At 42.7% G+C, this 23,361-nt stretch overlaps 1 protein-coding gene and 1 long non-coding RNA gene across 3 annotated transcripts in view; one reads left to right on the forward strand and one right to left on the reverse strand.

Annotated features, from left to right (window-relative positions):
- Positions 1 to 23,361, forward strand: part of TMEM123 (transmembrane protein 123) — a 51,406-nt gene that overhangs the window by 23,811 nt on the left and 4,234 nt on the right. Inside the window, exon 4 of the mRNA XM_073662123.1 lies at positions 3,447 to 3,594. Coding sequence (XP_073518224.1) covers positions 3,447 to 3,594 — 148 coding nt within the window. The remainder of the gene's footprint in view (positions 1 to 3,446; positions 3,595 to 23,361) is intronic.
- LOC141193338 (uncharacterized) overlaps positions 18,419 to 23,361 on the reverse strand; it is a 31,747-nt gene continuing 26,804 nt past the window's right edge. Inside the window, exons 3-4 of one of the 2 annotated variants that reach the window (XR_012266455.1) lie at positions 22,187 to 22,392; positions 18,419 to 19,433 (exon numbers count right to left, since the gene is read on the reverse strand). This is a non-coding gene — a long non-coding RNA (uncharacterized lncRNA). Of the gene's footprint in view, positions 19,437 to 22,186; positions 22,393 to 23,361 lie in introns of both variants that reach the window. The other variant, XR_012266454.1, reaches the window with a different exon arrangement.

Consider the following 23,361-nt stretch of genomic DNA (forward strand, 5'->3'; position numbering starts at 1 on the left):
CATAAGGTTGCGGAAGGATTCCGTCTCCATCAGCCTAAAAGGCAGCATTTCCAACGCAAGCAGTCGTGAAATGTGCGAATTTAGGGCTGTGGCCTGTGCGGTGTTGGCTGCAAATTTGCGCTTTCGTTCAAAGGTCTTGGATATGGACAATTGAACGCTGCGGTGGGACGTGGACGTTGATGCTGTTTCTTGAGACACTGCCATAACAAGTGAAGACTGAGAGGAGGGGGCATCTTTGCATGCAGTATGGACAGGGGATTGCCTTGCACGCACAACAGTGGGTTCTCTTATACGCACAACAGCGGAAGAAGCAGTGGTGACACCCGCTGACTCTGGTCGTTGACCCTGGGGTTCGCCCCACAAAGTCAGGTGCTTTGCTGACATGTGCCTGATTATGCTGGTGGTGGTCAGTAGTTTTGTCTCCCCTGCTGATGCTGGCCTGGCAGGTGGTACAAATGGCCTTTTTTGGGTTATCAGCAGAGTCTCTAAAAAAAATTCCAGACTCTGGAAGACCTACCGGTTGTACTGGCAACGTCCCTCGTGTTGGTGTTACGGGGAACGGTTGCCCGCCTTCTGTCTGCGACCACCACACTGCTTCTTCCTGCCTGTTGGGGTACTCTGCCTCCCTCCCCCTGTGTGCTACTGACCTCGCTCTATGTGTCCTCCTGCCACGTTGGGTCACTTACTAGATCATCCACCACCTCCTCCTCTTCCACTTCCGCACCACGGTCCTCCTCACTTCTTGGCAATTGTCTCGTCATCGTCCACCTCTTGTGACAAATTGCCAGCGTCGCCTTCCTGTGGCCGTGGCTGTTCAAATATTTGGCCATCACTACATGGGGTCTCCTCTTCCAGCACTTCAAGCAGAGCAGGCGAGGGGCCCAAATATGGAAATGGACCAGTGAACAGCTCTTCAGAGTGTCCAAGTGTGGGATCAGTTGCTGTCTGACGACACTCGGCATGGTGGGAGGAAGGAGCATCAGGGTGAGTAGGAGTATGCGGTCGAGACTCATGCCTACTAAAACTTGACCATGTGGAAGACAGACCGGAGGTGGTGGTGCCCAGGTGACTGGAAGTATTATCTGCTATCCAATTAATAACCTGTTCACACTGATCAGTTCTCAATACTGGTGTTGTTCTGTGCTTCCATAGTAATTTAGTCAAGAACTGGGAGCGAGAAGATGTGGCTGTTGGTTGTGGCACATTCACCTTGGCCACGGCCCCGTCCTCTGCATGCACCATCACCAGAATGTCCAGTTCCACGTCCCTTGCCACGCGCCTTGCCCATTGTAAATTAAGTAAAATAGCTTACACTCGCAATATCAATGGAAAAAGGGTAAGAAAAAGGAGATTAGAACCGTGGAAGAGGAAAACCACAGTTCTAGTTATCTGGCCTACACCAGAGTCTTTTAAACAGATATATTTGTGTTTGAACACTCACAGACACACTCTGAGACCGGGGGATAAGTCTAGCAATTTGAAAAGCAGCACACAGGACTGTAATGCAGTGTTTGTTGGTATAACCACTGCGTCTCCTATACAGCCTGCCTGCCTGCCTGCCTGATATCTGGGATGGATATTAGTCCTGAGAAGGACTGATTGTTTGTTTGATTTTCCAGGCTTTAGAGACCCTACACTAACTATTTCGCAGTATAAATCTCTCCCTAACTCGGCAGCACTCTCCCTACACCGTCTGATCCAGAGTGACTGTGTCCAAGATGGCGGCGCCCGGTTTTAAATACTCGAGGTGACGCTGTGCGGCCAGCCTGACTGGCTGGCAATCCCTGCATGTTCATTGGCTCTGTAAAGAGCGCCAAACATGCAGGGCGGAGACCCGAGCTCCCGCCCGAGTAACCCGGAAATGCTCGGTGCTCGCCGAACATCCCGAGTAGTGAGATGCTCGGGCGAGTACCGAGCAGTGTCGAGCATGCTCGCTCAACACTAATAATGATAAATAATAAGAAAAAATATATATATAAAATTAGAGAACTGCTGTCACTTTTTTTGTGCTGTTGAGGACCAGCATTGATTTTTAGATGGCACATAATAGTTTAATTACCATATAATAAGTCAGACCTGGACATTTGTAGGCACACACAACCATAATGGGTGTAGCGTATTGTGAGATATTTGGAGTGTTGCTAGGAAATATCGTGTGTGAGCAGATGAGATAATATACGGCTTGCTGGAGAGGGTGCGGGGCAGGAGGTTCATGTTTGCACGACCGGTCAGGTCAGAATGTCCAAATGTCAGAACGTTCTGGTAGGCTGTGCGTCGCCTAAATAAAGGGGGCAATTATCAAAAATGACCTGTTTAAATCAGTTTTTTGTGATATATATAAAAAAAAAATATAGCAACTTTTTTGTATTACATATTTTTATTGGGAAAAAAATTAATAATTTAGCGATTTTTCTCATTGGCCACTGGGGCCATTTTAGACTTTTACTTCCTGTCTTTTCAGGAAAGTTTCCAGCAGGCTCGTTATCATCAGAAACAGGATTACAATGACAAGTAACCTCCCTATACACAGCTGATAACATATGATCCACTAAACACAATAGTCGATGTCACAGCTGCCTCTGATCCCCCGCCATTCACATTGACCTGTGCACACACTCATTAGTTGCTTCAATATAATAGATAGGGTCGAGGTTTGACCATTGCTGCTAATGTGCATGTCATGTTTTGGTGCAGGACTAGCCAACAACGAGGACCAAGGGGGATCACTAGTGTTGGCAGCGAGCATCGCTGCTGGAACAGATTTTTAATTCTATAATTTTTTTCTGTACTTACATTTTTTGTTGTTTTATTTACTCCGATCCCAAATAGCCCCTTTTAACTAGTTTGTTAACCCTTCTCCTCAGATTGTTAAAGGGGTTCAGTAGTTGGATTCACCTATCATATTAAAGGGGTATTCCACGATCCTTTTCCCAATATATAGTAGGTGTAATATTAGCAAATACCTCCAATTAGAAATGTAGTATAGTTCTCCTGATAAGCAACATAGCTAATGTCATGTGCAGGGCATTGCAGTAGCTTAGTTATCCATGGTTATGACCACTCATATCGTGACAGCTCTTAGTGCTCGTAACCATGGATACCTAAGCTCCTGCAAGGCCCTGTACACGCGGTAAGCAACATTGCTTATCAGAAGAACTATACTACATTTCTAATTGAAGGTGTTTGCTAATATTATTATTATACCTACTACATATTGGGATAGAATCTTGGAAATGGGAATACCTCTTTAAGGCACTTTGACCTGTGTGGCTACTAAGGCTAGGTACATTTATGCCATCCCTGCAGGGGCCGTGAGTCCACCACATTTCTCAGATACCAGGGACACAGTGACATGATGCGAGGAGAGGGGTTGAATGCACTCTGTTCCCAAATCCATTGCCAATCATTTTTCTTATAATTGCTGATCGTTAATTATATTTTCGCAGGTTCCATCTCCGCCACGTTACAGAAGAAATCAGGATTTGACCTGGGCAGTTTCATGGGCGGCATCGTGCTGACAATTTTCCTCTTGGCATCCGTCTATTTTGGGTGTAGATTTTACAATTCCAAGCGAGGCGTCCGCTACCGCACCATGTAAGTAGATGGATATTAGTGAATGAGATACAAATAAGTTTTGTCCGCTTTGATTCTTGAGACATTAAATGGCGACTATTAGAAGGCGTTGCACCTTGCAAGCTGCTATGATGCAGGTGCGAGGGTGGAGCAGATATAAACTAGGAGCGGTGATGAAGAACCTGCTTATTTATTCCTGTGTAGACTTTTGTTCCTCCTGCTGCCAGAGCAGACGTGGCTATAACTGTATGGCTGGATTACACATGCATTGGCTCTCAAGGCTCATGTCTTGACATTTACATTTAGTGGTGGTTTATGCAGGTGTCGGAGGTTAGGTTTTTAAAAATAATTTCTTCTCTCCGTTGCAGTCATTTTAGCTTGTAAAGTTTCAGGTTATCGTTTATAAGTCCAATGGGCTTTGCCAGGGATGCATTGCAGCATGTAAACACAGGGGTGATCTGTGCTGCAGTCTTCATACTGGATGTAATTCTATAAGAAGCAATGTAAAATAAGATCCTGTGTGTTATGGAGCAGCAGCAGAGTTAAACCCTCACAGCCTTCTCTTCTGTATAGTTTGGCTGCTGCTCGCTCTGTATAGTATATATTAAACGACTCAGAGTAACCATTTACAAGCAGCAGTTTCTTCTTTTTAGCATATTAAACCTTTAAGGAAAGCGGTGTTCTCCGTCTGGGCTCCAGAAAATAGATTTTTAATTTGCACAAAAAAAACTGCTGTATATGAACATAGCCTAAGTCCTGCAGATCTGAGCACTAGGTATTTACCAGTCAGATGACTCGCATTTTGTGCGATCGCTTGTGCGATCACTTGCATTACAGTAATGGTAAGGGAAATCTGATAAATCCACATAGTGACACGTCGGATAATCAACTGTTGGGGACTCAAATCTGAGGTCATCGGTTCAGGTCGATGCGTGACTTTCTCTACACAGTGTAAACCCATAAAAGCATGATTTATTGGTACAGTATATATTAAAACTGGTTTTATGTGCACTTTTAATGTATGCCAGTAAATCCTGGTTTACAATACACCTACAGCCAATTTATCTCTGTGTCCTTGGCGCATCTCTCTGCTTGCTGACGTGTCATATACTTGTGGCTGTAGATCACTGGCCACATGGGAATGTCACTGTTAGGCTATGTTCACACGTCATGTTTTTTTCAGCGTCGATTTTCTGCAGCAAAACCTTCTCTTGCCATGAGGTTGTTCAGGATTTTTGTTGCTGGTTTTTTTTTTTTTTTTTTTTTTTTTTTATGCTGCCGGTTTTGTCGCTTTCCATTTTGTCTCTTTTGCATGCTGATAAAGTTTAGTAAAAAACACAAATAACCTAATTCAACTTCCTCAGGTTTTAGAACAAAAAATACAGCAAAACTTGATATTTGCGTTTTTTCAACTACCCGTTGCTTTCAATGGGTGAATGCTGAAAGAAGTGACATGCTCCATTCTGCAAAAATGCAGCTCTTTGCTGGTTTGTTTTTCCTGACTTTTGTCGATGTGTGTAAATGAGATTTCTGAAATCTCATAGACTTTGCTGGTGCTTTAAAACGCAGTTTTAAGATTTGCATAAAAAAATGCACCAAAAACTGCCCTGTGTGAACATACCCTTCGTGACACCTCATGCCCTGTGAGTGGCGTACACTGTCATTTGACATGCCATCACTATGGTTAGTTCACATACTGACATATGACATGGGCAGGACTAGAGGGGATTGGTGAGTAATTTGATGGCGGTTCCAGTTCTCTAGTCCTTTGTGCCGGAGAGGTAGTCCTACTCTTGGGGCCTGATTCATTATTACATTCACTTCTTTTTTCTTGTGGTATTCATTGATGAGGTTTTTGGGGTTTTTTTTGAACAAAATTCTTCATATTAGCCCATGTGGTTCGTGAATTTTCCACAAAATCAAAAATGCTCCTTATTTTTGTCTTTTAACATGCACAAAAAGTTATATGTTCTTCTAAAGTGCTGTAGAATTTGCACAAAAATATCTAGATTTGAGAGTCCTCAGTGGTTGCTAAAATATTTATAGCCAGAACTGTTTATCTCTCCCATAATTGCTTTCCGTCACCTGTCTCATCTATTGCATTATTTCTGTGTCTTATTTTGTATAAATATGTGACTCTTCAGATTTTGTGGTATACTATGCCTGATGAAGAGACCTGCGTAGTCTCGAAAGCTTGCAACTTGTTACCATCTTTTCAGTTAGGCATTAAAACGTATCAACCACTGAGGACTCGCAAATCTTAATATTTTTCTACCTACTGGCTAACTCGGTACAAAAATATATATTTTCCCTGCACAAAAATATCCAAATTGCCTCTTCAGAGAAAAAGAGGACTTGTACTCTATAGCGCCACCTATTGGAAATAGCAATCCTACAAGTCACAATCAACCCTTTAACGAGTCGTGCAATATGATTTAGGATTAGAGATGAGCGGTGTTCGACTCGAACTGTTCGCTAATCTCAAATTCGAGCTGTTTTGGGCGGTGTTCGAGTCGTTCGACGAACGCGAACAATTTGCAAAAAATTCGGCTGTTCGAGGTTATGTTCGATAACTGTTCGTGCACCAAAAGCGTAACTAGATTTTTTCACATCATGCAGGGATTGTCTGCCACTCACTGTAATGTCACAGCCATGGTGGTTGTGGCATTACAGTGGTTGCCCAAATTGATGGGAACAGTGCTCACAGTGAAACATGAAAAGCCGGCAATTCAGCAGCGGCATACACCGGTACCCGACAATTTAGAACAGAAAAAATAGAGCACCACACATAGATTAGATAGATAGAAACATGTCAGTCACATGTATATGAAGTACAGTGACAGTGTTGATTACTGTACTTGTCATTTAGTGTTAAAATAAAGGATTTATTAAAAAAAAAAAATTTGCTTAGGGTTCCCCGTAATTATAGTCTCTAGCGGAGGTTAAGCAGACGGCTGGGACAGATGTTTGAAGCCTGGGAAGGGGGTAATACCCACGGAGCTTCCCAGGCTACTAATATCAGCCCCCAGCTGAATACCTAGTCTTTACTAGCTATTAAAATGGGAGACCCAAAAAAAAAAAAAAAAAAAAAATGACGTGGGGTCCCCCCTATTTTAATAACTAGCAAAGGCTAGGCAGACAGCTGGGGGCTCATATTAATAGCCCAGGAAGGGTGCCATGAATATTGGCCCCCTCCCAGGCTAGAAACACCAGCCGTCAGCCACCCCAGAAATAGCGCATCCATAGGATGCGCCAATTCTGGCACTTAGCCTCGCTCTTCCCACTACATTGTAGCGGTGGCAGTGGGGTAATAGGGTTGGGGTTGATGTCAGCTTATAATGCCAGCTGACATCAAGCCCAGGTTAGTAATGGAGAGGCGTCTATAAGACACCCCCATTACTAATGCCATAGTCAAAGTAAAAAAAAACAAAAAACCATAACACCCAGAATAAAGTCCTTTAATTGAAATAAACACACAATTCTTTATTGTTCTAAATTAAACCATAATTACCATCACGCCCATTCCAGCAGAAGCCAACGATCTCCTGCAATAAAAGAAAAATAATAAACAAACATCATCCTTACCTTTCCATGGTTCCCAAGACAGCTTCAGCTCTGCTACATTGACATGACAGGCTGGATCGCAGCAGAACACTGCCATCCAGCTTGCCATGCCACAGACACTGAGAAGTTCAGGCATGCTTGCGCTCCTCAGTGTCTGGCTGTGACGGCATCCAGATGAGCAGAGTTCATGTCCAATGAACTCAGCTCACCTCATGCACGTCACCGACAGCGTGGGAAAATTCTCCTGCGCTTGCCGTGAGCGCAGGAGAATTCTCTCGCGCTCACTGCATGCGCAGGAGAATTCTCCCACGCTGTCAGTGACGTGCATGAGGTGAGCTGAGTTCATTGGACATGAACTCTGCTCATCTGGATGCCGTCACAGCCAGACACTGAGGAGCGCAAGCATGCCTGAACTTCTCAGTGTCTGTGGCATGGCAAGCTGGATGGCAGTGTTCTGCTGCGATCCAGCCTGTCATGTCAATGTAGCAGAGCTGAAGCTGTCTTGGGAACCATGGAAAGGTAAGGATGATGTTTGTTTATTATTTTTCTTTTATTGCAGGAGATCGTTGGCTTCTGCTGGAATGGGCGTGATGGTAATTATGGTTTAATTTAGAACAATAAAGAATTGTGTGTTTATTTCAATTAAAGGACTTTATTCTGGGTGTTATGGTTTTTTGTTTTTTTTTACTTTGACTATGGCATTAGTAATGGGGGTGTCTTATAGACGCCTCTCCATTACTAACCTGGGCTTGATGTCAGCTGGCATTATAAGCTGACATCAACCCCAACCCTATTACCCCACTGCCACCGCTACAATGTAGTGGGAAGAGCGAGGCTAAGTGCCAGAATTGGCGCATCCTATGGATGCGCTATTTCTGGGGTGGCTGACGGCTGGTGTTTCTAGCCTGGGAGGGGGCCAATATTCATGGCACCCTTCCTGGGCTATTAATATCAGCCCCCAGCTGTCTGCCTAGCCTTTGCTAGTTATTAAAATAGGGGGGACCCCACGTCATTTTTTTTTTTTTTTTTGGGTCTCCCATTTTAATAGCTAGTAAAGACTAGGTATTCAGCTGGGGGCTGATATTAGTAGCCTGGGAAGCTCCGTGGGTATTACCCCCTTCCCAGGCTTCAAACATCTGCCCCATCCGTCTGCTTAACCTCCGCTAGAGACTAAAATTACGGGGAACCCTACGCCAATTTTTTTTAATAAATCCTTTATTTTAACACTAAATGACAAGTACAGTAATCAACACTGTCACTGTACTTAGAAATATGTCAGTCACATATATAATATCTATCTAATCTATGTGTGATGCTCTATTCTTTGTGTTCTAAATTGTCGGGTACCGATGCTGAATTGCCGGCCGGCTTTTTTAAAGAGTGTCTTCTGAGCAGTTTGTCAGCTTTTGGACACCTTTGAAGGTGTTTTCGATGTGTTTTTATTTGCCTGCCATTGGTTTTAACGGTGTTCGACGAACAGTTCCACGAACATACCGGTGTTCGACAACCCGAACCCGAACGCTATGGGGGTGGCTCAACACTACTTAGGATAAAAGCCAAATCAGAATCTCAATTTGCAGACAGTGTTTTCGGGCTGTTGGCCCTCGTCAGTACAGAGTATGAGATATGATTTGGCTAGATGAGAAGCTCTGGACTGAGGTCTAAGGGTTAACGTTTCTCCTTGTGGAGAGTGACATACCGAGATTACATAAAATCGTCCCAGGGGAAGGGTAGCGGGAATAGGGGAGTACATTTGTGGCTAAATTTTGCCACTATTTAAAAAAAAGTCACAACTGAAATAATCTGGATGCCCCAGGACCTGCCCACAATGGTAAACGTAAAACAGAAGAAAACATATAAAATAGACTTTAGAAAAAGCTCAAATGAAAAATAAGCAAAAAACACCAAAAATAAGACAAGGAGCAAATGCAATAATTAATTGCGCCTCAGTGAACTAGAAAACCTTACCTGCAGTTTACTACTTCCCCAGCAGATGGCATCCAAGTCCTTGCTGTGAAAAGCTGGAGCAGTGTAGGGGACATGTCATTCTGTACAAGGAATGGTTATATCCATACATGTCTGTACATGTCCCAGCTGTATTAGTTAAAGGGAGTCAGTCACCCCCAGAATGCATTTTAAATTGGCTATACTGTATTGTAGGGGACTTAGTCCCTATAGAAACCTTACTAGCTCTGTACCTGTCACCAACAGTGCCGAAGGAAATAACTTTTAAAGGGAATCTGTCAGTAGGATCAACCTTCCTAAGCCGTCTACAGTATATGGGCATGTAGGTCATAGGAAGCTGGATAAAATGATACCTTGATATCTGTGATCTGATTATTCCAGGGAAATCCATATTTTTCTTATATGTAAATGAGCTGTTCAGATCTATGGGCCGGACATAGATCTCTAGATCTCTCTGAGAATCTGCCTCCAGAGATTATTGTAACTGAAAGGGGAAAGTTGCACTGTTTTGTTATCCAGCACGGAAAAAAAATTGTGGTCCGTTGTGTGCCCAATATTGTTTGCAATTTGCATGCAATCATTATGGAAAATGACCCCCAGCCACGGTGTGGCACACCACTGCTATGCCGAGGGTACACAATTATGACATCCATCCTGGGGGTCAGTGACCCATCCCCTGCTAGAACGTCCTGCTTATCTGAGCAGCAAGAATGGATGACTAAAGCACAATACAAAAGTTTATTGTTGGTCTGTGAACACCGAGAGGGATCAATGATATCAGCAGGAGGCAACGTGTGGTTTCATGCAATTACAGCACCACATATGAAAACAAATATGCTTGGGGGGCCAGAAAGAGAGGGGATAATAGGATTAATCCAGATTTTATTTTGAATAAAAAAATAATGTAGTTTCCAGAAGACAATGGTAAAGCATCACAAGGGGATTTCTATTCACATGTTATCTGCTGTACACCATATGGCAGAGCCGCTGTATACTCTGTACACAGTGCAATATGTCGAGCAAGCAATGAATGGTTTACATCATGAACAAAAACTATTTACTCCCTTGAATACACCTTTTAAAGTTGGCTTGGGAACCACGAGTGAATATGGTTTGCGGATTTTTCATATTTGCTAACAGTATATATTTGTGATTGATGGCGATCACGACATGACGCTTAGCTGGGAGACAATGAGCTTCCTGGTAGCTACGACTTCACGACATCTGATTGTTTTAGAAGCAGGATGGGCTTCCTGAGCCCAGTAGTACTTCAACCTCCTAATGACAGAGTGCACTTGGCGCAGGGTTACAGCCCCTGTCTAGCAGGTTGGGGGTTCCCAGTTCTATTCTCATTGTGTGCAATATATTTGGCAAAAGAGCAGCATCAGTAATGCCGAAGCTTGTGCTCGAAGCGGCGTTTGAGTGGCGAGAGTCTACCCGGCTTAGTAAAGCTGACGGGGTCTTGGCAAAACCCAAATCCACTCTGCACAACTTGTTTTTGTAGTGGGCTGGATTTACTCTCCAGTTATGACCTAAAGAAGCACTCCCATGAAAATTTTTGACTAAACTCGATCGCCACCTTCTCCCGTTTACAGCGCGGCTCCGTCCCTCTTCTGGGTCACGTGATTGCTCTTTCGATTTCCTCAGATCGCACTGCGTTCTGTGTGTGACCACCAAAATGCCTTTTACAATGTAAGTCTATGGAGCGTCAGAACGAGGCAGCAGAAAGATAGTAAAGGCGACCTCTAGCTCATACATGTACTGTATGGCATATTAGGGTATTTTAGTGTGTATCGTGTTTACTGCTTGAACTTTATTATCATTTTGGGACTTTTTTTTTTTTTTTTTTTTTTATACGCCTAGTCAAACTTTACAAAGTTACGGTTTTTAATTTTTTTCATAAACTAATAGGACACATGAAAATTAGCAACTTTGTATTGTATCTTATTATAGAAATCTGCTTCTTTCTCCATTTATGAGCCACGTCTTCCCATTAATCGTAGCAAAATTCTCAATTCACAGGTAAAAATCTGTCTTCAATGAATACAGACTTTCCCATTACTGGTATAGGAGATGACAGTTGGTGCTCATAAAGTTCTATGGAGAACTGTAACTCATTTCAGGGGAAATAGCTTTTCCCTCCACTCCCCATAGACTCTTATAAGCACCAACTGTCATTTCTTATCTGAGAAATTGGAAAATCTTGAATACAGATTTTACACATGAATTAGAGTGAAAGATCAGTCCAGGAGGAGAAGGAAGCAATTTCTCTGATAAGATATATTACAGTTTCTTATTTTCCTGTGTACTATTGACTTATGAAATGAAATTTAAACCAACGGTTATTCTTTATAGGAACCTCTCAAGACCTTTTACTCTACTAACACATCACAATAGGGATTGTTTCTAAACTTCTTGCATGATCTAATCTCTCACATAAAGCCCTCTGGTCCAGACTCATCACAAGGCAGCGTGGTGACATGTCTCCATCTCACCATGTGCTGGATGCCTGATTTGCCTTGTGACAATGGATCCTGTCCAGAGGAACCGCGTCTGATACTGCTGGGGGTAAACAGCGTCATCACTACATCTGGATTTATTTTTTAAGATCATGCAGGAGCCTTAAACTTTTGTGATGGGAGATGATCCTGTGCACCTAAATCCCCTGTGATGTAAACCGGTAATGACCCTTTATGGTTTTGAGTCACACAAAATGTTGTGGACGGCAGCTGTCATTCAGTAATCCCATACAAACTGATCAGTAGTTGCAAAAAGGTCTTGGCTGAACTTTAGGAACCTCATACATATTTAGATTCATGTTGCCTGAACCCAACAATTTCCTCTTGTGAAAAAAAAAAAGTTTAAAGTTTAAAATCGAAAATCATCCTTTAAAAGGGTAACTTGTGCTTTCCAGTATAAACTGGCGCGCGTCATGGAGGACATTATACAACAGAGCTGAGCTGTGTTGATCTGAATCAAGCTCTGATGTGAGGTGAAAGTATGGTTTTCTGTTTGCTTCGGTCTTTTACCTTCCCTGTTTCTTACTCCTCCTCCCTCTCTCTCTCTGCCTCTGAGTGGACTTGATCTGCCTTTTCACAGTGGGTGGTGAGTTCAGATCACTGGGTGGGGAAGGAAGCGGATTTATCTGATGAGACATACTAAAAGAATCTTGTAATCTCCTGTACTATTGATTTATGCCAAATTTGTTGAACGTACAGTTTTTTTTTGCCAAATTGCCCAGCCCTACTTTCTCTCGCTAAATACATTGGGGATACAACCCACCCTACATTTTTTATTCTCTGTTCTCAGTCAGTTCTGGTTGTCTTGTTTTCTTCCCCCGGGTTCAGGTCATGTTGGTTCTTGGTTTATGTTCCAGAATTCTGTTTTGTTCTCCTACTGCTTTTCACACTAAACGGAGAGGGGTACAGCATAGGAGAGAGCATAGCCCACAAGATAGAAACACTTTTTTCCATCTAGTATCTAGCCTCCTAGTGCTAGGCAATGTACCAACGGTACGGTGTCACCCCCCCCCCCCCCACCCGATGTATTGAAAGGGATTTATACGATAAACACAAAAATCCAATTACTGTATCTCAGGTGCTGTTTAGTCCAAATTGTTAAATTGTTCAGACCATACTACCTACACTTCACCTGCTTATATGGGTTTAGCGCAGCTGGACGGTTAGAGATGGTAGAATTCATTCGCAGGACTCCGGTCCATCGGCCAAGTCAGTAATCTGTTGACTGGATGACCTCTCTCTAGCCCGAATAATTATAACAAGAGCTGGGAATGCCAGGAGGTAAGGAGATCCTCAGGACTCCGGTCCATCGGCCAGGTCAGTAATCTGTGACCGCCGGGTGGGAGGCCTTGCGAATCTCCTGACCTTCCTGGCGCTTCTCTTGATCATTCGGTCTGACATTACATTACATGGCCAACCGTTACAGATTACTGACCAGTCCGGGGGACCGGAGTCTGAAGAATGGATTCTCCCCATCTTTAGTGATGGTACATGCCTTTTGAGTATAATACAGTTGTCATGTCAAATATTCATTAAAGTGTCTGAATGTTTCTTGTAATCTATTATTACAGTTTCAAAACTATGGAAGTGGCAGTTAGGTTGCTTAGTAATCTATTGTTTCTGGGGAAGCATCAACACAGCCTCCTCCCAGCTACAGAGATACAAACATGTGATAGACAATGCATCTATAGAGATCAAACACGTCTCCTCTATAATCCGAGCTCAATAAGAATGAATGATGGTTACTTTATCATACTGAGCAGCTCTGTATAGTTAAAAATTAGACAGTGTTTCCTAATTCTGTACGTGACTGTAGGGTTGATGTGAAAGTGATGCAACACACCCCCTGACGACATATTGCCTCAATCTGTTGCTCCATTTTCATGTTTCAAAAATGTAAGTTTTTAACCCCTTAAGCCCCGCGGGTGGTTTGCACGTTAATGACCGGGCCAATTTTTACAATTCTGACCACTGTCACTTTATGAGGTAATTACTCTGGAACGCTTCAACGGATCCCCCTGATTCTGAGATTGTTTTTTCGTGACATATTGTACTTCATGATTGTGGAAAAATTTCTTCGATATCACTTGCGTTTATTTGTGAAAAAAACGGAAATTTGGCGAAAATTTTGAAAATTTTGCGATTTTCAAAATTTGAATTTTTAAGCCCTGAAATCAGAGCGATATGTCACACAAAAGAGTTAATAAATAACATTTCCCACATGTCTACTTTACATCAGCACAATTTTGGAACCAAAATTTTTTTTTGTTAGGGAGCTATAAGGGTTAAAAGTTGACCAGCGATTTCTCATTTTTCCAACAAAATTTATAAAACCATTTTTTTAGGGACCACATCACATTTGAAGTCACTTTGAGAGGTCTTTATGACAGAAAATACCCAAAAGTGACACCATTCTAAAAACTGCACCCCTCAAGGTGCTCAAAACCACATTCAAGAACTTTATTAACCCTTCAGGTGCTTCACAGGAATTTTTTGAATGTGGAAGAAAAAAATGAACATTTAACTTTTTTCACAAAAATGTTACTTTAGACCCAATTTTTTTTTATTTTCACAGGGGTAACAAGAAAAAATGGACCCCAAAATTTGTTGTGCAATTTCCCCTGGGCACGCAGATACCCAATATTTGGGGAAGAAACACTGTTTGGGCGCACGGCAGGGCTCGGAAGGGAAGGAGCGCCATTTGACTTTTTGATTGTAAAATTTGCTTGAATAATTAGCGGACGCCATGTTGTGTTTGGAGAGCCCCTGTGTGCCCAAACTTTGGAGCTCCCCCACAAGTGACCCCATTTTGGAAACTAGACCCCCCAAGGCACCTTTCTAGATGCATAGTGAGCACTTGGAACCCCCAGGTGCTTCACAAATTGATTCGTAATAATGAAAAAGTGAAAAAAAAAACACTTTTTCATTTTTATGAATCAATTTGTGAAGCACCTAGGGGTTCCAAGTGCTCACTATGCATCTAGATAGGTGCCTTGGGGGGTCTAGTTTCCAAAATGGGGTCACTTGTGGGGGAGCTCCAATGTTTGGGCACACAGGGACTCTCTAAATGCAACATGGTATCCGCTAACAAATTGAATGGAAAATCGGCTCAAATTGTTAGCGGACACCACATTGCGTTTGGAGAGCCCCTCTGTGCCCAAACTTTGGAGCTCCCCCACAAGTGACCCCATTTTGGAAACTAGACCCCCCAAGGCACCTTTCTAGATGCATAGTGAGCACTTGGAACCCCCAGGTGCTTCACAAATTGATTCGTAATAATGAAAAAGTGAAAAAAAAAACACTTTTTCATTTTTATGAATCAATTTGTGAAGCACCTGGGGTTCCAAGTGCTCACTATGCATCTAGATAGGTGCCTTGGGGGGTCTAGTTTCCAAAATGGGGTCACTTGTGGGGGGAGCTCCAATGTTTGGGCACACAGGGGCTCTCCAAACGCAACATGGCGTCCGCTAACCATTTGAGCCGATTTTCCATTCAATTTGTTAGCGGACACCATGTCGCGTTTGGAGAGCCCGTGATGTGCCTAAACAGTGGAGCTCCCCCACAAATGTCCCCATTTTGGAAACTATACCCCTCAAGGATTTTATTAAGGTGTATAGTGAACATTTTGAACCCAGAGGTACGGCACAGAATTTGTTTACATTAGGTCATCATATTGAATAAGTTGTCATTATTCTTGAGCGCAAGTGCTCGCTACTTGAGTTTGCATCGCGTACTCAGGTATGCACCATGTACAGCGTGTGCTTGAGTGACATGCTCGAGTCCCTGCTCCGCATGTTTCACGGTTATTAGGCACCCAAAAAAAAACATGCGGGGATCGCTCGTGCATGGCAGGCAATCCCCGTAAAGTTTTTTGGCCGCGAAGCATATGGGGCAGAGACTCGAGCATGTCACTCAAATACCCACGATACTCAATGCATACCAGAGCACCCGATGCAAACTCAAGTAGCGAGCACTTGCTCTCAACACTAGTCACCATATCGTCATCTTTTTTTCTTACTTTTGAAAAAAATCCCAACCCCAGCCCTAACCCTAGCACAACCCTAGCCCCAAACCTAGCCCAATCCTAACCCAAGAGTTTATTTTTGACGCCGTTCCTTGTGCGGTATAAGTGATTAGACGACTTTATTCTTCGGGTCGGTGCGATTACAGCAATGCCAGAATCATATGGGGTTTTTATGACTGACAGATGTCACACACTAAAAGACGCATTTTTTGTAAAATCTAGTTTTTGCATCGCCATATTTTGAAAGCTATAATTTTTTCAGATTTTGGCAGACAGTCATGTGACGGCTCGTTTTTTGCGGGATGACTTGACGTTGTTATTGGTGCCATTTTCAGGCACGTGACATTTTTTGATCGCTTTCTATTCCGATTTTTGGGAGGCAGAATAAACAAAAACCAACAATTCAGGAATTGTTTTTTTTTGTTTTTTTTTATTCTGTTCCGCGTGTGGTAAAATTGATGAGGTAGCTTTATTCTTCGGGTCAGTACGTTTACAGCGGTACCACATTTGTATAATTTTTCTATGTTTTGGCGCTTATACACAATAAAAGCTATTTTATAGAAAAAAATATTTTTTAGCATCGCTTTATTCTGAGAGCTGAAACTTTTTTATTTTTCGGCTGATGGAGCTGTATGGCGGCTTGTTTTGTGTGGGACGAGATGACGTTTTCAGCGGTATCATTTTTATTTATATGCGTCTTTTTGATCGCGTGTTATTCCACTTTTTGTTTGGCGGTATGGTGATAAAGCATTGTTTTTTGCTGCGTTTTTTTTTTTTTACCGTGTTCACTGAAGGGGTTAACTAGTGGGACAGTTTTATAGGTCAGGCTGTTCCGGACGCGGCGATACCAAATATGTGTACTTTTATTGTTTTTTTTTTAATTTTTTTTATAATAATATTTATTGATGGGTACATTATATTTTTATTTTTGGTGTATTATTTTTTTTATTTTTTTATAATATTTTTGCACATTTTTTTTTTTTTTTTTCCACTTTCAGACAGTTTGTACACCTTATTACTTTGTCCCACTCTGGGACTTTCACTTTTTTTTTTCTGATCGCCTGCATGGCATAGGAATGGAGCACCATCCCTATGCCATGCAGGCTGTCAGAAGTGCACAGTGTTAAGATTGCTTGGAGATGCACTGCGCATGTCCAAGCAATCTTCCTGCTCTCTGGTGACCCGGATGTTGTCATGACGACATCGGGTCGTCATGGCAACACCCGGGAAGCCGCTGCAGTCTGCGCTGGAAGCCGGAAGAGGAGGTGAGTATCGCCGATCACCTCCCCTTGCCCCCGCAATGCCGCGATCGATTTCGATCGACTTCGATCGCAGCATCGCGGGGGTTAATGTGCTGGGAGCGGTGCAGGACCGCTCCCTGCACATAGTACCGGGTGTCAGCTGTGACAATCAGCTGACACCCGGCGGCGATCGCGCCCGCACAGCCTGTGTGCGTGCGCGATCGCCATGACGTACTAATACGGGTCTGGCTCTTAAGTCCCAGGGCACAGACGCGTATTAGTACGTCAAATGTTATTAAGGGGTTAAAGAGCTAAAGAACTTCCACTGCAAGTGTCACTCCTCCGGTCTGCCTGACATCTAGACGCCACTGGGTTTGGACCCGAAGAAGCAAATCTGTGTCAAGGGGGTATTGTATAGTAACACAGTAATGTAGGTTGAATAAAGACCTAGGTCCATCAAGTTCAACCTTACTCCCCATACCAACACTACACCAACTTTACTGGGACTAGGCCTCACAAATGAATTACCATTTTTATTATTGCTGCACTATTACAATTACAAATAAATCAGTTTATAATTTTTTAATTAGTTTTATTTTTGTATTACTGTTTTAGTATTACTAAAATCCTTGTACCTAAATCTGTTGATCCAGAAGAAGGCAAAAACCCCACGACACATTCAGTCAAATTGCCCCACGGGGGAAAATTCCTTCTTGACCCCGAGAAAGGCGATCAGTACAAGATTCCTGGATCAATAGTACTACTATAGGTGTAACATTTTATCTAATTTAACTGTAGCCCACAATGTTATGTGTATCGAGGAAATCATCCAGTCCTTGTATAAAAGCTGTTATAGTGTCGGCCATCACTACCTCTTGTGGTCAGCATTACACAGTCTGACTGCTCTGACTGTAAAGAACCCTTTCCGGTTTAGCCTTTCTTCCACCCGTAATGAGTGCCCCCTGGTCCTTAGTAAGGCCTTTGGAGGGAATAAGTCATGTGCTAGTCCTTTGTACTGACCACACGTATTTATACATGTAAATGAGATCTCCTCTGCTGCGTCGTTTTTCTAAGCTAAAGAAGCTCAACTTTTTCCACCTCTCCTCACATGAGAGGCCTTTATCCCGTGTAATAATCTAGTTGCCGCCTTTGAACTGACTCTTACTTCCGAATATCTTTTTTAAAATGTGGAGCCCAAAACTGGATCCCATATTCCATATGTGGCCTCACCAGTGATTTATAAAGGGGTAACAATACAATGGAATTTTATTTCTCTTTTTAAAAATCACCCTAAAATCTTATTTGCTTTTGCGGCTGCTGCTTGACATTGAGTACTGCTGCTCAGCTTACTTGTAACAAGAATACCCAAGTCCTTCTCCTGTTCTGTAGTCCCGAGTATACTCCCATATAATGTATATGTAGCAATAGGATTATTCTGTTCTAGGTGCATTACTCTACATTTATATACATTAATAGCCTATAGAAATATAAGGAGTATGACCCCCAAAAAGGAAGTATAGAACAATATTGAATAATATTAAAAAGACAAATTTTATTCAATATAAATATTAAAATCAATATACTCTTGACAAATTAGTAGGTCACCGGGGATGGAAAACACAGATACAAAGCGACAATTCTGTATAGAAGTACACATGAGATCATCTGATAACATTAAAGTAGGGGTTACACTCTGATATAAATGTGACTAGCCACATGAAAGGAGCGTGCATAAATAGTCTGACCAAATGGCAGTATATATAGTCAGAAGAACCCAAGAGATGGCATGGAATCTATAAGTATGCAGATTCAGTAACTGTTCCAGCCATTCTCATAAAAATGTAAGACAGTCATAGTGGTGTCTTCAGCAAGTCAAATGACTCACCCATGTGCAATGTAAACTCCGATGTCGCGTTGAAGCCCCGACCCGACGCGCGTTTCGTGTGCTGCTTCCTCGGGGGGCTGTCGTTGTACATGTGGACCACCATCATTATATACCCCATTAAACAGCAATCAGCTGTCATCGCCGATAGATGCGGCGCATGCGCGAAGACGTCTGTCCCCTCCGACACGGCATTTCCGGCCCATTCCCAGCGGAAGTGCGGGCGGAAACAATGCGTTCCATTAACGTCAGTGGCCCGTCAGTGGCCCGCACCCCCGCTGTACGGAAGCCTTGTGGGACGTGATCGGGGAGGGACAGTCTCGCACATGCGCCGCCATATTGGATAAGGGAAAGGAGATGGGCAAACACATATGAAGCAAATACCATCAAAAGGAATCACCAAGAAAAGCGCACTCATCTGCGACACATTACACAAGAAATGGAAAAATATACATACTACATAAAGATAGACAAAACAATAACTCTTCAGATAAGCATTGCAGTTGGCCCATTTGAAATGGAGATATCTGGGGAATCCTATGATGTATTTTGATGTTCACAAATATGTGAAGAGAGACTTGACCCATATAGGAGGCGGAGGCACTTGTCAAGTAGATCCAAAAAGTCCAGGATGTCCTCCAAATGTGAGGCTTAATGATGGCATACTACTGAAAAAGAGCAATAAATTAAAATCCACATAATAAAAACAAAGGGGGAAGGACGAATCGATCTAAAGATAGGAGGCAAAACTATTTTGTTCATTAAGGCCCCCCGGGGTCATCGTATCCAAAGTGGCTATCCAGCGACACTCGAAATGCGCCAAGATACACTCGGTCAATGCCTCTAAATTTGAGGCATGTGGGGTCACAATTATGGCACAGCTTGAAGTGTCGCGGGATCGTCTTAAGTGATACTACATCAGAGACCTCTCGAGCCGCCAGCACATCACGGATGTGTTCCCTGACTCGAATCCGAAATTCTCTGGATGTGAGTCCGACATAGCTCAAATTACACGAACATGTGGCCATATACACAATATATGTCGAACTGCAAGAAATATATTGCGTGATTTTAAAATTCTTTTGCCCGTCCGCGGAGGTAAATGACGTAGTGCGAATTATATTCTTGCAGGCCAAACATGACCCGCAAGGATAACTTCCCCGTCTTTGTTTCCTAGCCCCAAATATGGTGGGAGTGGGGGCGACAGTGGCTTTTGACCAGTGAGTCCTTTAGACTTTTTCCCCTCCTAGCCGTCATCAACGGTTTATCAGGTAAGATTTTGTTTAGTGTGGGTTCTGTTTTGAGGATGGACCAATGTTTAGAGAGGATCTCGCGTATCTCCCGCCAACGACTATTATAAGTTGATATGAATCTAATAGGGGGATCTCTCAATTTGTTTGGTGGAGTTAATTAGAAGAAGATCCCGTGGAGTATTCTTGGCACGTTTGTAGCCTCTTTTGATACTACGTGCACTGTACCCACGTTCCCGAAATCTCTGACCAAGGTCCCGGGCCTGAGCCTCAAAGGCCTTATCGGAGGAACAGATGCATTTCATTCTCAGATACTGTCCAACAGGAATGGCCCGAATGGTTGAAGATGTGTGAGCCGATGTTGCATGCAACAATGCATTGACCGATGTCTCCTTATGGAATACATCGGTCTCAACCATGCCATTCTGTTGGACAGTAATCCTAATATCTAATATACATTAAACCTCATCTGCCAAGTGTTTGCCCATTCAGTCATCTTATCCAGATCGTTCTGCAATATCGTCATGTCAAGATCAAATTTTAATATCCTACATAGTTTGGTATCGTCAGTAAAAACTGACACTTTACTCTCAATTCCATCCCCCAAGATCATTAATAAAGAGGTTAAATAGTATCGGTCCTAGCACAGATCCCTGCAGTCCCCACTGCAGACTATATCCCATTTAGAGAATGTACCATTTATAACGACCATTTGCTTCCTATCATTTAGCCAATTCCTTACCCATCTGCATATAGTTCCCCCAAGTCCTTCCTTCTGTAGCTTCAGTATAAGGCTGTTATGTGGTACTGTATCAAATGCCTTTGCAAAGTCCAGATAAATCACATCAGCCGCATTACCAACATCCAGATTTGCACTTACCTACTTGTCCTCCAGTCATATACCTTAGACTCAATTTAACATAATAATTAAAACGACATTTACTCTGATCTCATAAATCAATAGTACACACGAAAATAAGCAACTTTATAGTATAACTTATCAAAGAGATCTGCTTCTTTTTTCTGGACTGATCATTTACTCTCAATTCATGAGTAAAAATCTGCATTCAGCAAAGACAGACGTCCCCATTAGTGAGAGATGAGTTGGCAGTTGGTGCTTTTAAACTTCTATGGAGAGGAGGAGCCAGTGGCAGACAATTCTGCTGCAAGTTCTCCATAGAAATTTGAGCACCAACTGTCCTCTCCTATCTCAGTAATGGGAGATTTTGTCTTCAGTGGTTTTACTTGTAAATTGAAAATTTTGAGACTGAAAAATCAGTCATGTGGGGGGGGGGGGGAGCAGATTTCTGATATGTATTGTTACATTCTATCATATTCTTATTTTAACTTGTTCTATTGATTTATTTTAAAAAAAAAAGACTACTGTTAGTTACTTTAAACAGACTATCATTTTGTAAAATATTTTAATATATATATGTGTGTGTAATATATGTTGCTATGGGGTTCGAGGTCTGAAGTGTGCGGTTTCTGTATGACCTATACACATGGTGCGGTGTACTTGCTAATGTCTATGGGTCTGTACCCGGTTCTGATGGTGTGAGTGTACAGACCTATATAGTTGTTGAGCTGCACATGCAGGCACGGCTTATTTTAGAGTGGTGGTTTCACTGATCAGCGGGGGACCCGGATCCCCACCAATCAGACACTATACAGCGCCTACAATATACAGGCTGCGTTTTACACTACCAGCTAAGTTTGAGATTTCAAAAATCTCATGCACACATTGTTTTTTTTTTTTGTCCTCGGTATTTTGCGCTTTGCATGTTTTTTGGGGTTTTTTTGCACAATAGATGTCCCTTCTTTCAGCATTTTTTTTTCAGCGTTTTTTCAGCCATTGAAAGTAATGGGTGGTCAAAAAACGCAGGTATCAAAAATGTACCAAAACCTGATGAAATAGAATCAGATCTTTTTTTTGTTGTTCTTGCTCTAAACTTTATCAGCATGCCGAAGCGACAAATGTAGCATGACAAAAACGCAGCAAAAATCACAAGAAAAAACAAGTAAAACATGTTTTTTCTGCAGGTTCTTTACTAACAAGAGAGCAGGTTTTGCTGCTGAAAAAAAACCACTGAAAAAACGCCTAGTGTGAACATAGCCTAACTTCTAAAAGAGACTGTCTATTGTACTGAAATTTGGACTGTACGTACCTTGGTTCATGAGAAACTGTTATTTTAAAGCAGGTGTTTAAAATGTCCACCATTCGCATCCAAGTACACCCGCATTTGCCGCTCCATATTGTAGAATGTATTCTGCAGGACGTCTGGGGTCATAGCCTGAATTTCTCGCTGTGTTCTCTCGGAGGCCTGTAATGTTCATGGTTTGTTACTGTACACCCGACTCTTCAAAATTACCCCTATGGAAAAAAAAACGGTGGTGTTAAATCAGGCGATCTTGATGACCACAGTCCCTTGGAGATTACTCTGTCATCAAAGGCGGCTCAATACACAGTTTGGACAGCGGATTTCAGCCTCCAAACTTCTTTAGAAACTCAGTTTGGCTCCTCTTTAAACAGAATCTGTCACCCATTTCAGCTTTGAGTTATTAATTTGGGCATACAGGTTGTAACCAGCTGAAATTAGTCATACCTGTATGCCTCCTGGATGATGCCTTTGTTCAGTAAAAATTGTGTTTTATTTCAGTCTATTAATATTCACCCTCCCCTGATAATCATGTTTATAGCTCTGTTTACTGCTGATTGCCTCGGATACTGGCCCTGTTACGGTTTAGCGGCAGTGGCTGAACATGCACAGTGCTCATAAGCAGTCACTTAATCTGGCCAGGCTCCCCGGATGTTAGCTTCCAATCTGGCTTCAGTGTTACTGCACGCCTCCGATGCTGACTCATGTAGCGGCATCGCAAAGCGCACAGCTTGGGCCTGCAGCGCAACACTGCCGCTAAATGAAACAGTCCTTCTCTTCCGTTCTGCACTGTTTACGGGGTGTTACTGCCAACGTCATGCTGATTGACAGATGGCTCTCCGCTGCACAACTGTGGTGAGGCGGCTGTCAATCAGCATGATGTCGGTAGTTACGCCCCATCAACGCAGCGGAAGAGGAAGAGCTGATCTGTTGTGGAAAAGCCGGCAGGAGCGGTCAGTGACCTCTGAGCCGACACAGAGTACAACAGGCTGGTTACTACTACTCCTTTTTTAGGCACATAGTAAAAAAACAAAAAGGCCTGGACAACCTTTTCAACCATATTGCACTCTTACTACTACTTTCCACTGTAACCCGTCCCCTGCTCCTCTTTGATTAGTTTCCTGGCCTGACATCATGTGTTTGTCACTCAGCAATGATGACGTCGCATCAGGCCACCAAATCAA

The sequence above is a fragment of the Phyllobates terribilis genome, unplaced genomic scaffold (assembly GCF_046119375.1).
Source record: "Phyllobates terribilis strain yellow unplaced genomic scaffold, ASM4611937v1 Scaffold_2__4_contigs__length_985480577, whole genome shotgun sequence".
In the NCBI taxonomy this organism is placed as follows: domain Eukaryota; kingdom Metazoa; phylum Chordata; class Amphibia; order Anura; family Dendrobatidae; genus Phyllobates; species Phyllobates terribilis.